This window comes from Lagopus muta, chromosome 14 (genome assembly GCF_023343835.1).
Source record: "Lagopus muta isolate bLagMut1 chromosome 14, bLagMut1 primary, whole genome shotgun sequence".
In the NCBI taxonomy this organism is placed as follows: Eukaryota; Metazoa; Chordata; class Aves; order Galliformes; family Phasianidae; genus Lagopus; species Lagopus muta.
In genome coordinates this window covers 14,131,216-14,147,317 of record NC_064446.1, presented here as the reverse complement: position 1 = coordinate 14,147,317, position 16,102 = coordinate 14,131,216, and the positions used below count along the sequence as shown (strand labels likewise).

General features: G+C 41.7%; 2 protein-coding genes across 2 annotated transcripts in view; one reads left to right on the top strand and one right to left on the bottom strand.

The window, feature by feature from the left end:
- Positions 1 to 16,102, bottom strand: part of KLHL3 (kelch like family member 3) — a 112,981-nt gene that overhangs the window by 58,708 nt on the left and 38,171 nt on the right. The window lies entirely within an intron of this gene.
- Positions 5,918 to 7,170, top strand: LOC125700431 (neuropeptide Y receptor type 6-like). Its single transcript, XM_048960987.1, has one exon. The coding sequence runs from the start codon at positions 6,046 to 6,048 to the stop codon at positions 7,168 to 7,170; it is 1,125 nt and encodes a 374-aa protein (XP_048816944.1). The 5' UTR covers positions 5,918 to 6,045.

Sequence of the window (16,102 nt, the reverse complement as noted above, 5' to 3'; positions counted from 1 at the left end):
AAGAACTCCTCAGCAACAGGCCGTTACTGACACTATGGCTGTTATTACAAACTCAAAGGTGGAAATACTTATTATGCATTCTGATCTTCCACTCTCCTCATGGTCTGTGTGCCATAGCAAGCACAGTGCCTTCACTCTAACCAAGATGAGACTACACTGCATACACATGAGCCCCTGCTGAGCTATGGGCTGGCAGGTTCAGATGACAGTGCCCTGTGGTCTGTGCCTGTAAGGGTTAAATGCTACCTGGCTTAAAAGTACCACAGCAACATTTACCCAAGATCATGCCTCTAGCTACAGTATAACCAGCAGCTTGGCAAAGATGTTCTAATTGGAATTATTACTCCAATAATACTATGTAATTGGAATAATTCCGATAGGTGGTTATCAGTGTAATGACTCACATTCAGTACAGTGAGACTCACTGCACCATTATTTTAGAGGTTTTTCTGTTCATTTGTTTGTTTTGCAAACTGTTATTGAAAACCCCAGTAAAACCCCTAAAATCACACTGAAAATCCTACCAGATTCTTGAAGCACTGAAAACCCACAGAGGTAGAGAAACCAAATTTACACCTGACTGTCTTTACCAACCCAGTCAGTCTTCACCACAGTGCATTTCCAGTACTTTGTTATCAAGTCACACACTCACTCAATTTACACTCACTACCTGCAATCCCGCCTTCCCGTAAGCTACCGATGTCGACTGATAAAGACTATTTTCCCGTCATTTTTATTGAGCAATTTAGAAATATCATGATCATTTATATAAAGCAAATACAATTCTGCTATCCATTAACCTTGTTTGCAAATAGACACTGCAGCATTTGGATGAAAACAATCCACCCTGGGCCCTGCGTACCCAGCCGTAGATTCTGCTCAGTGTGTGCGCCTCTGACGTCAAGCATCAGCAACCAAGAGCAGCTACACCCACGAGCCTCTGATGTCCAATCTAGTGTATCTAATTCACAACAGGTTACAACAAATTCAGCCCACAGAAGGCAGCTGACAGACACGACTGTGTAATAAATGGGATCACATGTTAAACACTTCAGCCCTTCCACAGATGTAGGACTGCATACAGTATTAGAAACAGATGCCTGTGTAGATAAGCAATCTGACCTTTGATTAAAATTTGTAAATAGAATCAGGACATCTTTTAATTTTACTGGCTTATTTCATTTCTAAACAACACATTTTTATGGCTTGTTCTGGTACACATCCAGCACATTTCATTTTTAGGTCTTGATTCATTTCCTGGGTTAAACCACAACCAGGGGCAGAAATTGTAAAGCGCTTTGGAAAAGCTTTATTTTGCAATGTTTTTGACATAATCAAAATCAGCAAGAGCTAGAAATGTTCTAGAAAAGCATACTCACATTGCACACTCACAGCAGTCTGCCTAAAATTTCAGAATCGAGAAACCACTCTTGGAATAAAAAGCAATGGGCTGAAGTGAAGGGAATTTCAGGGCGAGGTTTTAAGTGAATCTTCCTAACAGTATCTGAGGTACTGGAAGGGATAACCTAGGATCACCACAGATGTTCACAAGACAGGTTAGGCAAACACATCACAAATAGAAACAAAGTACAAGGAACACAAGACTGATCAAGGCTGACCTGAGAGGCCCCCTCCAGCTCCCCCTCTCTTCTCTTACAATCACAGCAGCATGACAACTAACAATATTTTCTGATGAAGAGTTCCAATCTGAACTCTTAGTACAGCAGCAGTCTTGCTTATCCCCAAATCCTGCTGCTTTCAGAACACTCTCCAAAAAGCAGAAGCAGTATGACAGACTCCAGCATCCTCAAATGTTTGGTCTGCAAGTTTCCAGTTCTCTAACTTAAGAGGGAATCCTCAACTTGTTTTCATGAATCTGTCCCCACACAAATAAATGCTGACTCCTGATCATTTCTACAGCCTGTTGTTCCTAATTCTGGAAAGCCACTGGACAGTTCAGTATGAGAGACCAGGACTGGGTGATCATGGACTTCCACTGGAAAAATAGCAGTAGTAAGAAGTGTAGTAACAATAAATCCCCTTTTCAGTATAACGTGCTGTGCTTTACTTCTCATGAAGATTGTTAGAACTCTGGTGTAAAATTTAAAATAGCACTTTACAGTGGAAAACATGATGAGTTTAATTGCAATAGAGCAAATGATGCACTTAATAGGACATCAATATCTCCTCTCAGTTAAAAAAGCAAGAAACCATCTGCAAATGTTTACGTATGAAATCCAGCATAGGGAAAACATTTGCAGTGCAGAACAAATAATTGAAAACGAAATTGCAAGATAAGGTGTTTGGGCGGAGGGAAGCAACGCAGTGAGGAAAAGCCACCCCCATGACTGCTGGTCCTTTCTCCTCCCTGCTCACTGCTGTTTGCCTCTTCTTGGATTCCAGAGCTTTATTCCTCAGCAGCCTTTCTGCAGGCTGGCGGATTTGATCACGGTCGGAAATTGTGAAATTGTGAAACTGTGGTTTGTTTCAGCAAGAGAAGAGAGTTTAAATACAGCTTCAGCAGCAGATGGCTCTGCTTTGGAATCTTTTATACACAAAGGAGATGTGTTTGCTGGCTTTGTAATCAACTCAAAAAGGGAAAAGAAATTTTGTTAACGACAGAGTGGATACAACTGGAATTTTTCATCAGGTAAGAAGTCAGAGAATCTATAAACTAGTGAAAAGCTACTAGGATATGTCTCCTAAAGGACAATTGTATTCTGTACATCCTATATATAAAATTAAATGGAAAGTTTCATTCAGATTGCAATACTTTGGAATTTAAAGGACAGATGACGTTTGCAACCAAGACATTAACTCAAGGTCACTTTGAGGGGACGGAACTATGCGTTTTAGGTAAGAAAATACTTAGAAAGTCTTTTAAAAACTTCTTCTAGTTTAGACTATGCTGTAATTTTTTCATTTCGTACGTTTCAGTAATGTTTCTGCATCTGGAGGAATGAAAGAATCAGGCTATGTGGATTATCATTTCTCACAGTGAACTCTCACTGTCTACAGGAGAGAATCTTTTCTGAAATGCACGGATTAGGGGTTGAAGTAAGCAGCAGAGATGAGTTCTCTCCTTAAACACTGCAATCCTGTTCTGACATCAGCTGTAATTGCAGTTCAAGGATTCTTATTCTGCTAATATTTATCAGTTTAAAAAAATACCAGTCTGTATTACAATACAGTTCAACATGCTGCAGTGAGTTCAGGTGTAACTTCTTTTTCTAACACTACGAGTACTCCAGATGTTTAAACAAGACAGGAATAAGCGTTTCATTGCCAAGGAAATGTTTAAATTGCCTTTCAGAATGACATGCATTAAAGTGAGCACTTTTTAACTCGCAATATGCAGCAAACAGTGAAAAGAAATTAATCTTTCTTTTTTTGAGTAATGAATGACAACGTGGATGATGAGCCTGCTTAAAGCTAATGTACTGAGTGCGCTGCCCAGAATACCAGCATGGGGATTTGTCCTCAACAGCAGGCATTGCCAAGGGGAGCCCCAAGGCCACAATGAATTACTGGCAGAGGACACACAACCCTCACTCCCAAACTATCTTTTGCAGTCATGGATAAACAAGTGAGAGGAGCAAAAGATACATAAAATATTACAAGTATGGCTCAGCCTCATGACCTCCTCGTCCCTGCAGCTTCTCCTGCTGACATAAATAGCAGGAAAGAACAGAGCTTGTCTTTCAGGGTATCTCTTTCAAAGCCAGAGCCCCTGCTAACACCTCATCTTTTCTTAAACAGCAGCTCTCAGGCTAGCCAGGTGAACACTGCAGGCAGTGCAAAGAGGAACATCACCACTGGGACAAAGCAGCCAGGCACTGGACTCTTACACATCTGGAAGTGACAGCAAAGCTCATCAGGGCAACAGGCTCCTTGTCCTTCCAGCACACGCATTCTGCTTATGAGAAATCCAGCCAGGCAATTTGTGCAATTCTAGGGAGAAGCAGTTTGCAGTGCATTCCAGGAAATACGTTCCTGCTGACACCAGGGCACATCACCGATTTGTGCTAGCTTCAGAATTCCTTCACTTTTGCCTGAACTCAGAGGACTTTTTCCAAGTCAGTGCACACCAATTAGGGTATGCAGCTCTTTTCCTGCTCTCTGGGCTCCAGACACCTGTGAGAGACTACAAAGTCCAGCCAATGGCCCTTAAAGCCTTGTTGACTGAGTTCTTATGCCATTCCCCCATTATAGCTGAAGCAGGGCCAACTGGCCCCATTCAAGAAGACTCTAACGTTAGAGCCCTACTACATATTAAGGCATAGTTGGAACATCAAACCACATATGGGCACATAGATCTACAGCCACTTCTCATTCATGCATGACTAAGTAAAATACACTATTAAGGTATATTTTAATCAGAAGGACAGTGATAACAGATTCTACAAAGGCTTGTTTGTTTTTTTAAACAAACAATTTCAAATTCTTAATTTGAAGAACACAAAGCAGAAGTACGAGAACAAAGCAGTTCTGGATATAACTTTATGTGCAATATTCTTTGGGTAGCTGTAGGAAATGAAACAGCTATAAAATCATATTTTCCAGTTTACTCTTGGACTTGCACAAGGCACCAAACAGTTTTTATTCCCCAGTGATTAAATAGCAGCAATCATTTCTGTAAAAAGGTTGATGAAACTTATAAAAATTGCTTTTAGTAATAATAAAATGTCCACTCATCCCTTCCTCTTTTTGCACATTCTCTAACATTCCAGTGCTTCTCCATCCCATTCTCTCCACAGGGCTCACAAAGCTATGGCATTTATTACTAGGGATGACAACTGACCTTCTTCCAGCAAGTTTTCCAATAATTCCTACTTCAACAAGGAATTATGGTGAGTTAATGGCTGAGTTTTGAAAGTTGTATGCATAGCATATATCAACCCATCTTTAAATTTCAAAACTAACTCCTACATCCTCCTTTTTCACTTCTCCAGGTTGGAAACAAAGTCCTTTTCTGGCTAGAAAGCTGGTGAGCCTTTGATTTCAGATTAACTTTTTAACTCAGTGATAAATTCAGACCCACCGAGATTTTCTGCTGAAGCCAATTCTTCCCATTACTGTTAGTTTCATAGCAGCAGAATTGTATTGTATCCGTTCTTTGCCTGACAACCATTAGAACTGAAAAAAGAGCCCACTCTGTATCTCTGGAGTACGTTATATTTAATCACAGAAAATGTTGGGGGTATCATTTGACAGCCTTGTACAAGGGTGAGCAGAGTGCAGGGAAATGAAAAACAATCTCTGGCTGGGAAACAATCAGGTGTGTAACTAAGATGTGATCTTTGCATAGTTAACGCTTTTCTCAAATTAGGTTGAGGAAAAAAGACATGCTATCTCTAACATGCAAGCAAATCAAGGTACTCCCTTAAAGGTGTCATTCACAGAGGTGTTGAAAAGCACTTAAGCTCAAGGTGCATCATTCTGGATTAAACCAGAGGGATTTGGTGAATTAGTTCACACTGCTTTGTAGTTTTAGAGAAAATATGATGTCTAAACTGGCAACGCAATGGCAGGTTCCAATTCTTCATTCTTCTGATAACAAAAAAGCAACAGACTGCTCTCACTGGAATTCCTCAAACCTTGCTAAATCTTTGGCTGAGATCTTAAAATGTTTAATTTTGAAAAGCAACGTTTATCTGTTAGAAGAGGATTTGTATGAAAACGTTCACGCAGCGTTAAACAGAGCTGTCACTGCTATTTCTCAAACATCACAGTCAGAGCTAACAGTCGGTACAGAGCCTTAGAAAAGGAGGCTCAGCCTCCACCCACCTTTCTGTACAAAGCCGCTAACATGACGCCATTTGCTTTTCTTTTCAGAACTCGTCAGTGCAGTAAGTAATTACATCAGATTTGCTTTAAACTTCAAGGACACCAAATACAAAGATTTCATCTTTGTTTTTAAAGATTTAATTGCCGCCTTGTGAAGCTCCAAGAAAAACATCTTCTAAATACCAAGGGGATGGACGTATTCACAGATGCAAAACCTTCCTAGCTAGGTGTTACCCACAGTCTGGGAAATGCTTCACAATGGATGAAGCCATTCTGCATCCTTCAGAGATTTTACCTAATCAAACTATGCCAAACAGCAGTTATTCTCACTTTTTGAACTTTGATACATGTCAACCTTCCTTCCCTGCAGTATTCTTGCTTATTACAGCCTACATATTAGTTACAACGGTGGGGCTTTTTGGAAACCTTTGCCTGATTGTTATCATAAAGAGACAGAAAGAAGCTCAAAATGTTACAAACATTCTGATTGCCAACCTCTCCTTATCGGATGTGTTGATCTGTATCATGTGTATTCCTGTCACAGCTGCATACACTTTGATGGATTACTGGATATTTGGGGAAGCTATGTGTAAAATAAGCTCTTTCATACAAAGTATATCTGTCACAGTCTCCATTTTGTCACTTGTACTGATTGCTATCGAGCGATACCAGTTAATTGTAAATCCTCGTGGCTGGAAGCCTAATACCTCACATGCTTACTGGGGAATTATTTTCATTTGGGTCTTTTCACTCATGATATCCACCCCTTTTTTAATATTTCACCAACTAACTGATGAACCCTTCAAGCACCTGTCCTTCCACAGCGACTTCTACAAGAACAAAGTGGCGTGCATCGAGGCCTGGCCTTCCATTACTGAACGGCTGATCTTCACCACCAGTCTGCTGCTTCTCCAGTACTGCTTCCCCCTGGGGTTTATCCTCATCTGCTATCTCAAGATATTTGTATGCCTCCGGCGGAGACACAGTAAAATAGATAGGATGAGAGAGAATGAGAGCAGGTTGAGTGAAAACAAAAGGATTAATCTGATGCTGATATCAATTGTTGCCACCTTTGCAGCTTGCTGGTTGCCTCTCAATATATTCAATGTTGTTTTTGACTGGAACCACGAGGCACTGATGAGCTGTAATCATAACCTAGCATTTACACTGTGCCACCTCGTGGCCATGATCTCAACATGTATCAATCCCATCTTTTATGGATTTCTCAACAAGAATTTTCAGAAGGATTTGATAGGGCTTGTTTATCACTGCAGGTGTTCAGCATCACAAGAGGAGTATGAGAACATCGCCCTTTCAAATCTGCAAACTGATGTGTCCAAGGGATCTCTGAAATTAAACAACCACCCTCCTGAGAATGCCTAAAATAACCCAGAAGCATCTTCTAAAATTTTGTATCTTGCTGCAGATGACCTTCTGTAGCTCTTCATCCTGGTACCTCCTCATCTAACTGAAGTTAGAGGTGGTCTTTGCTATTTCATTCAGCACAAACAGAATCGTGTAAGGTCTACTTCCCAAAGGTGTACTGCTAACAAGTACTTTATGATGGTATTGATGCCAATAAACCATTTCCAAGAGTCTTAAAGAACAATGGATATCCACAGTATTAACATCTTTTAATCCACAATTTCCAGGTCACCGTAAAAGTATTTCCATCGATGCAGCTGTCCTTCCTACACACCTGGCTTTGCCCAAGCAAGCCATCAATACTGAAGTCTCCTCAACTTCAGTCTTTTTATAAACTGATTTTTGTCTTTTGAACTTTCCAGCCCTGCACCATCCCCATCTCCAGTACATTGTTACTTTGCACAACAACTTATAAGTAGTTTTTACTGTGAGGAAGGCCCCTCAAGTTACCCTAAGCCTTCAGTAGTGCCTTCCTTTCAGCTCCAGCACAGTTTGCTTTGTTTTTACACCGGTTCATCCTACAAACTGTACCATAACATGAGAAAATGTTAGAGTTGGAATTTGTTTTTTTTTTTCCCCTTTACTTTAAATGAACACTAAACCAAGCCCCATTTGCTGTGCTGCAGATTTGCATCAGACCTCTGCTGATCAAGACAAAAAACGTATTTAGTGTTTCTCCTAAAAGCAGTTGCATTCTTCTCAAAACCACCAGTACAGATCATTGCTTTCTCTGTTACCATCATCTCTGGTCTTTAAAACTGACCTAGAATCTCCATTATGAAATAGAAATTGTTTCTGCTAATTATCCAGATTATGGGTTTCTCTTTTAATAGAAAAAATAGCTTTCTGCTTTAATTTCCAAAATATCTTTGCCATATCTCTGCAATAGCCAGAGGTCCCGCCTGAGGCATTTGCGGTTGTCTCTGTTTGACTATGTTTGAAAAGATCTTATAGAATCCTTAGAGTTGGAAGGGTTGGAAGCTTCTTCTGTTCTGCAATGTATGGAAGCCTGAAGATGTAGTACTGAATGCAGCTTCTCTCCAATTAAAACATAATAAAAATCATTTTCCGGAGTGGTCATAAAAATTAATGAAACCTATTCCTCAGCCATGCGGTATCGCCAACACAAAACTCAGCTAAAATTCAGCTGTTTAAATGATACACTTTAGTCCAACAACCCACTGTCCTAGAAATCAACTTGCTTTCTCTTGTTCAAGCTATAAGAAAAATACTTGGTTGACAACTGCTTCGTGCTTCCCCCTGAGCAAGATCTCATTGAAACCTACCAGGGCCTGATCCCACTGAAGTCATAAGAGCAGTGATAGTTGCAAGAGTAAGAAACTATTGACATGGAAATCAAGTGTATGAGTGACAGGTATGAATTAGGTTTGGCATAATATAGCACTTTTCTTCTAATTAGATCAAAAATAATGCATGTGAAGTAGAGCACATAAACAGCTACAGCTCAAACATCTGCTTTCTGCATTACAGAAGGAAAATCAGGAGAGAGCTAAATGCCTAGTAGGGGCTAATAATCAGCTCTCGAGAGTATCTTACTATTAATGGTTCCCATTAATTACAACCTTCAGTCAGCTCAATCACTGGGCTCCTTTCACTGCTGATCCACACCATCTGCTTGCCCAGCACAACCGGCACTGAACCAAGCAGAAAGCGATAACCCAGCCAGCAACACTGAGACACATCGTGCAGAAACAGAGGCACTGGTGTGTATTTGCAGTTGGTCAAAGTGAGGATTTAGAATCTGTTCTCTGCTGGGTAAGACTCCAAGGCAGTGAAATGATTAATTAGCTCCATTTCACCTGCTGAACTCAGAGCAAATCTGATTCAGGAATTTCGCTTTCTGTGGAGGTCCCAGTGCCCATGCAGAACGCCATCACATCATTCAGGCCGCTTACAAGACAAAGACTGTAACAATTTACAGCAGCACAGATACTACAGGCTGGGTTACCTTCTCTGAGGTTGAAACACGTCTCAACTGCAGTCTTTCCCACACCTGAGCACAGCAATAACAGCTCAGGACTGCTGACTGAAGCGATTCACAAGCACATGACATGTACAATATGCTCCACTTCTTGTGTATTCAACACAAGAGTTAAGAATGCTCTCTTCTCACTGTGGCACACATCTCAGATAGTATTTAGGGTTTGAATGAGGTCCAGCTCAGATTCCCAAGTGTGACTTTGGCCCAAGCATCCCCCGTGCCAGTATTACCATCTCACAGCCGTGCTCAAGTGTGCTTAGTTTCACAGTGGAGATGTTTTCAGTGGTTTAAATACAGCCATGGAATGAACACTAGTCTAAATCACATGTTCAGAGGGCCAGCAGGAACTCCTGTGACCCTGAGAAGGCCAGGACTCATGGATGCTCCCCTGACTGTCCCTCTGTAAGTGCTCTGGCAATTTTGACATTAAACAGTTAAAGAAAAAAAAAGGTTCCTATTGCTTTTTGTGATATCAGCTGTCTATTCCTGTCATCTTGATCAGGGTTAAGCAATCCATTTTTTCAGTCTGATCCTTGGAATAAGAGGTTCTTCATTACCAGGTGGAAGCTCTCTGAGCAGTGAGACTGCTTCAGACCAATGTGAATAATAACACTTGTGCCTTGATTTCTTTCTTGCTCTTCCTCACACTTTCATTTGATTCAAGTGCTGATACTCCATTTCAGTTCTGAGCTTTCAGTTATCAAGTATCTCTTAATGCTGTGCTTACAAAAATCACTGCTAACAGAACAGAGCACCATCACCACCCTGAGGGCATCACCCTTAGTGCTGAATCTTCTCTCACCACATCCACTGACTTTCTATGCATCCTGATATCTAATTTCCAGACAAATCAGTAGGAGGAAACTGACTTTAATAGGAATAGAATCAGATAACAGTTAATCAGATCACAGCTTCGCTTTCCATAATACTGTTACTTGATGTAACCTCACATCACATGGGGAGCAGACACATGGATCACACACAAGGAGCTGGCTAGTTCAGCTACCTGAACTCACAGACACCATCCAAATGTACAAAGAAATTCTTAGCAGTGATGAGGGATTAAATAATGAAAAATTGCATCAGGACACACTTGAGGTGGTTCGGTCACAGACTATCTCCATATATTTATAAAGAACCAAGTAAATTAATATATCCTTACATATCTTCTACTTTATGGTTCATCAGTTTAACTGTAAACACACGTAACGAAAGTTAGATACCTGGAAAACAGCGTTTATTGTGAGAATGATTCTGCAGAACAGAGAACCTGGTTGATCATTGATTGCAATTATGTGTGTGTACAAAAGCAGTGCCACTGCTGTGTGTTATTTAAATACTCTGATTCCTCCTGACTGCTGGCAACCATCACCTGTAAAATACTGTCACACTGCCCAGCTGCTGAATATTATTGCTTATAATATCAGTAGGACAGTTCTGATGCAAACAGCTCTGGAAACTGCTTTAGCATTTCATATGTTCACTTATTAGATGAACAGAAACCAGTGACAAGGAACAAAAAGGACAAAAGGAATTTAAAGCACTGTAAACTCTCAGCACTATAAAACTTAACTAAAACCAATGCAAACAGCTAAAGAGCATTCTCAGGGCTCACAGCACTGCCACCCCTTTTGGTGAAGATGGACAGGATCATAAAGCAGGGAGCTTTCAAGGGAATTCATGACTCAAGGGCAGAGCACCTTTTTACTGTGGCACCTCACGATTTGCACTCAGATATCACCAGCACATTTGGAATACTGTTTTTCTAGATGTTTTACAAGGATTTCCAATTTGTCAGAGTGAAAGTTTCCCTTCAGTAGCTCAGAAAACATTATCTGCAGAACAAACTGTGCAAGAGCTTTTCCAAGTGCTGCCCTGCAGCCCAACTGGTACATATTTGCTATGAAAGTAGCTTCTACTATTGTGTTTTAACTCCCTGAAATCTAAACAGGGAAAAAGTCTTTTGTTTTTTTCTTGTTTGGGCCAAAATCTTCACATTTCTCATTATCACTATTTATTTCCACAAAGGATAAAAACCCCTGGGATGCTATAATGGGAAGAAAAGTTGCCACACTATGCCTCCACACTGTTGTAAATGCATCAAAGCCTTTGAAACCTTTATATTCACATCTCCACAACAAAGCAGAACTCACCTCAGAGCAAGACAGAAGTGGAATGATCAACACAAGACACACTGTCAGCACACGTATGGAGAAAACTGAGCAACAAAGAGTTCAGAGAAGTGGCAGAGGAACTCTGTTAAGAGAAAGGGCAAGCAGAAATAGCTGCAGTTATCAGCAAGACTCAATATTACTTCCATTTTCTGTGGAATACTTGTTATTAGAATCACAAAATGGCTTGGGTTGGAAGGGATCTTACAGACCACCCAGTTCCAACCCCCTGCTGTGGGGGCTGGATGCCACCCTCCAGATCAGGCTGCCCACAGCCCCTCCAACTGGCCTCAGTTCCATAACATTTCATGGAACATATGGAATTACAGACAGGATCAGCATCACAGAGACATTAACCCCAACACAGCACATCCTGCAGAAGGGAAGGACACCTGCTTCCAAACTCACATGTGAACCCAGCCTTCTGCCAATGAAATATTTTAAAACAGCATTTAGAGTAATATTTTCATAATAGAGCTGATCTAAAATGAAGCTCTGAGTAACTTCACAACAAAAGGTCAGACAGGTTGCAGATGTAGTCAGTGGAACTTCATAAACTCCACAGATGTAGAATGACACTGTCCTTTTACTTCCATGCTAATAAGCCACTTAAAAATGCTCCACAGTGACAACCTTAGAATTATCTTGTCTGCAATTGCTCGCTTTTAAACAAGGCTCCTTTGGCATACAGCTTGGTTACCATGCAAATGCACTGACTGATGTCTTTTATTTCATTTCATAGGCTTCCCTATTAGTCACAGGCCATTTACATAATGTGATGGAAGTGGCACCTTTGTGGAGCTGTTCTCTGTGCAGAATTCATTTCACCCTCACACCTGGTGAGGAAAACTTGCAACTTCACTTAGATGCTTTGGCTGTAACAGTCAGAAGAAACATGAATTTATTCTTCCAGCCCTGAATGGATACTGAAGTCACAAAAAGCTGACAAAGTTTGGGATCCCCCATAGAAAACTGCTTACCCAAATTTGCCATCTCATTTCAGACCAGAGACATCTGCAGAGACATCTTGCATTGTCCCAGCACCTACAGATCTCACCCTACTCATCAGTGCAGGCCTACCGACCTACCCATTGTCAGGCAACAAATGACTACTTGGGGAATAAAATGGTTTGCTATAGTGTTATCAGTATGATCCCTTATTTCAATTCTGCCTGGAAGCCATTTCAGAACATCATCGTAATTTGTAAAAAAAAAAAAACACCTCACCATGACTGTTTCTGCCATCATGCTGCTATATTTTCTCAAGTGGTTTAAATGGAATCCATTTAAACCACGTCAATCGTGGTGTTGGAGTGTGAGGTTTTTGAGGTTGTTGTGTTTGGGTTTGATATATAAACGCAGCCACTGTTTCATTACACATGAGAAGTAAGTCCAGACAAGAATGAAATTCAAGAAGTTTGCTGTGGATCGAAACAAGAAAGGAAATCCAGAGCAGTCATCCTACTGTCTTTTGTCTCCCCAGAACCCACTACAACAGTCTCTCCCATTCTTCTGAAATTCCCCTCAAAAACTTACTTAGCTGCCATCCCTTTTAAGGGACTCGATGGGGGGGTTGGACTCAATGATCTCTGGAGGTCCCTTCCAACCCCTACAATTCTGTGATTCTGTGACTCTGCAGGAATTTAACAGCACCTTGCTGCCCTCACCCCCTTCCCATTGCTTCTTGGATGGACACCAGTGTGAACCTGGATTCCACTCCCATGCTGGCTGGCAACCAGACTTGCACTCCTCCTCCTTGGGACTCATTTAAACCACAACCAAATCCCTCCAAAACCACAGCCCAGGCTTTCTCCCCAGACTGGCTCATCAGGGCGAGTCCCACAGACACCACACATCCCCAGCTCTTTGCCAGAAGTGCGGTGCTCACTGCAGAGTGAGGCAGGGAGGAACGGCAGGATGTCACACCCCAGCAGCTCTCAATGCTGGCATCTGGCTTACTGACCATAAACGTTATTCTAAGGCCGCATTCTCCAGCAACCTTTGAGCATTTCAGAAGTTCCTGCCAACTGGAATCAGACCTCACATTTGTAAGGCAGAAGGCCCCCAAAATGAGGCATATAAGGCTTTAACCATATTTTCCAGTGCTCTTTTTAGGTAAAACACCACTTAAAACTTTGGCCGTGTTTAGGTGTGCATTCAAAACCATGAGATATTACATTTAATTGTCTGTCTGTGCTACAGCTGAAGTATCTGAAGTCCTGGGGCTGAGTGGGGGTGCAGGGCTGGTGGCTTCTAATTAAAGGCCACACTGAGATTCCTAAAAAAAATGGCCATGGAATTAGTATTGAAACCAAAAGGAAAATCTGAGTTGACTGAAAGGTCATCAAACACAGGGAGATAATTACTGCTTGATGTTCCAGGAAACCCAGGCTCTGACACTAAATTGAAAGTAGAAAAAAAAAAGCAGCACTGGAAGCCTTTGATGAACGATAACAAAAAGATTCTTTCTTTCCTATTCCCATCATGCAAACAGACCAAGCATGGAGATACTGAGGGCTTTATACAAGAAAACACCAATGATCACGTAAGCCTGAGCACCCTGCTGAACTTCAAGCCTTTTTTCCACTGACACAGAGGACAAATCAAATATTTCAAAGGGAAAAGTCTTTTTTGTTGTTGTTGTTACTATCATTTACTTTTCTGACTAATTCATTTACAGAGTTGATTAGCTTTTTTCTCATGCAGATTTGGCTCCTCACCTCATTCCAAAATGAAAACACACAATCTGCTAAGGTTCTAGGGGAGCTCAGGTTCTGACAGGAGGCTCAGTGGGGATGGAGCTTAAAACAAAGAAGCAAATAAACAAACAAAAAAGAAAAAAACACTTTCTGTACATTTTTGCACAGAGGGGATCTGCAGCAGCTGTACAAAAAGCACTGGAAAATAACAACAGCAAGTTAGGAACAAAAAGAGGTTGTGAACAGAGAAAAATTACGAGCAGTCAATATAATTAAGAATTCTAGTACCTCTAATGCTAAGAAATGATAGCTACTTGTACTTGTAGAAAAGCTGAAAAAATACCAACTGCTCATTTAGGAAGGCTTTAAAAACATGTGGGATCACAGAATCCTTGAGAATGGGAAGGGACCCCTCGAGATCATCTATCCTAACCCTCTGTGCTCAGTGCATAATCATAAATTTACCTAATTAAAACTTCAAAAGAAAAAAGCTAAAGAGCTGCAAACCCTTTCTGTAACATTCAGAGGAAAAGAATAATTTTCCATTTGTTCAGTTTCTTTTATCACATTTTTGATCTGCACTGAAGTTACTGAGGAGTCTGGGAAAAATATCAACTGCTACTGCTGCAAACTGGGAGAACTCCTGTGCCTGTATCCTGCATTTGGCACTGACACCCAAGAAAATGTCCAAAGGCACTTCCATCAAAGTGGCTGAAGTGCCAAAAGCACAAGGAGAACAGAGAGCTGCAGGTGGCAGGGCTGGAACAAACCAAACTTACGGAGACAAGGAAGATCAGATCCCAGCTTCCATGCCCAGGCTCTAGGTGGCACTTCAAGAGGTGAAGACCTACTTCACTGCCCAAACTATAGATGTGCTTTCTTCCCAGCTGGATAAGCAGCATCAGATTCAAAGTGTATGCAGATCCAGGCACACGGGCTTGCCAGAAGAGGAGGAGAAAAAGCAACATGGTTAGAAATAGGTCTGTGGAACAGGGGAAGGAAGAAGAGCCCAGTGTGGGACCTGCACTAGGAGGGACTGGCAGGATTGCCTGAAGGGTGCGTGGCACAGCACCGGCTGGACTACCAGCAAAAGAGATCCACGGTGTGGGCAGCAGACATCTTGGCAGGATCAAAGCCTTATTTTTAAATCTGTCCATTCCAATTCCAGCGTTTGAAGCCAGAAATAGCTTAGGCATAGCAGGAGCACCATATGGGGAGCACACTCCTCTCCAAGATGGAGCGAGGGAGCAGGGTCAGGCTGCATGCGCCGTGCATGTGATCTCATTTCAGTGCTGAGCATTCATCCAGGTTTTGGCTTTGAGTAAACATGGTGCTAATCTGATTGTGCTAAAGGTGGCATACAAGTAATACCTGCCTCAAGGAGCAGCTCGATTGCTTTAAAGTAAAACAAAGTCAGTATAAAAGGTTGACACATATTCCTGAAGATCAGATTTGACAACCATCCTCCTGACATTATTAAATATAAAACACAGATACCAGTAAATTTCAGAACCTCTGGATTCTCATCATCGAAGCAAGCTCTTCTGGTCTTTTTTCCTATATCTCTACCATGCACTGTAGCACTTGCCTCCAAATTCACTACGACTCAATTGATGCAGCTGGTAGGAAACTCATGGGCACTGATATACATACACTCTTGTTAGGTCTGTCTGGTGACAACAGATACAAAATTTGCTTTTGACCTCACACATTTGCCCAAACACATCGGGTCCCTGCCTGCTTCATCAGCTGCTCTGCACCACGCCTGCTCACCACTGAGATGGGATGGGGAGGAACAGAGCTGCAGAGGAACGAGCATCTCTGCAGGGTGTCAGCACATCAAGTCCCCACACAGGGGCCACTAGGCAGGGGCAGGTCCTGCAGGCAGCATCACAGAGCCAACATGGCAATACTCGAGTAAACAGAGCTGGCATAAGGGCAGTGCAGACATTTCCACACGCCTCCCATCAGGGTGAGCAGGCTCATTCTTGGGCACAGAAATGTCAAGGACACATCGG

Excerpts from the sequence above, each read along its gene's own strand:
- LOC125700431 (XM_048960987.1), top strand. The coding sequence starts at position 6,046 with ATGGATGAAGCCATTCTGCATCCTTCAGAGATTTTACCTAATCAAACT.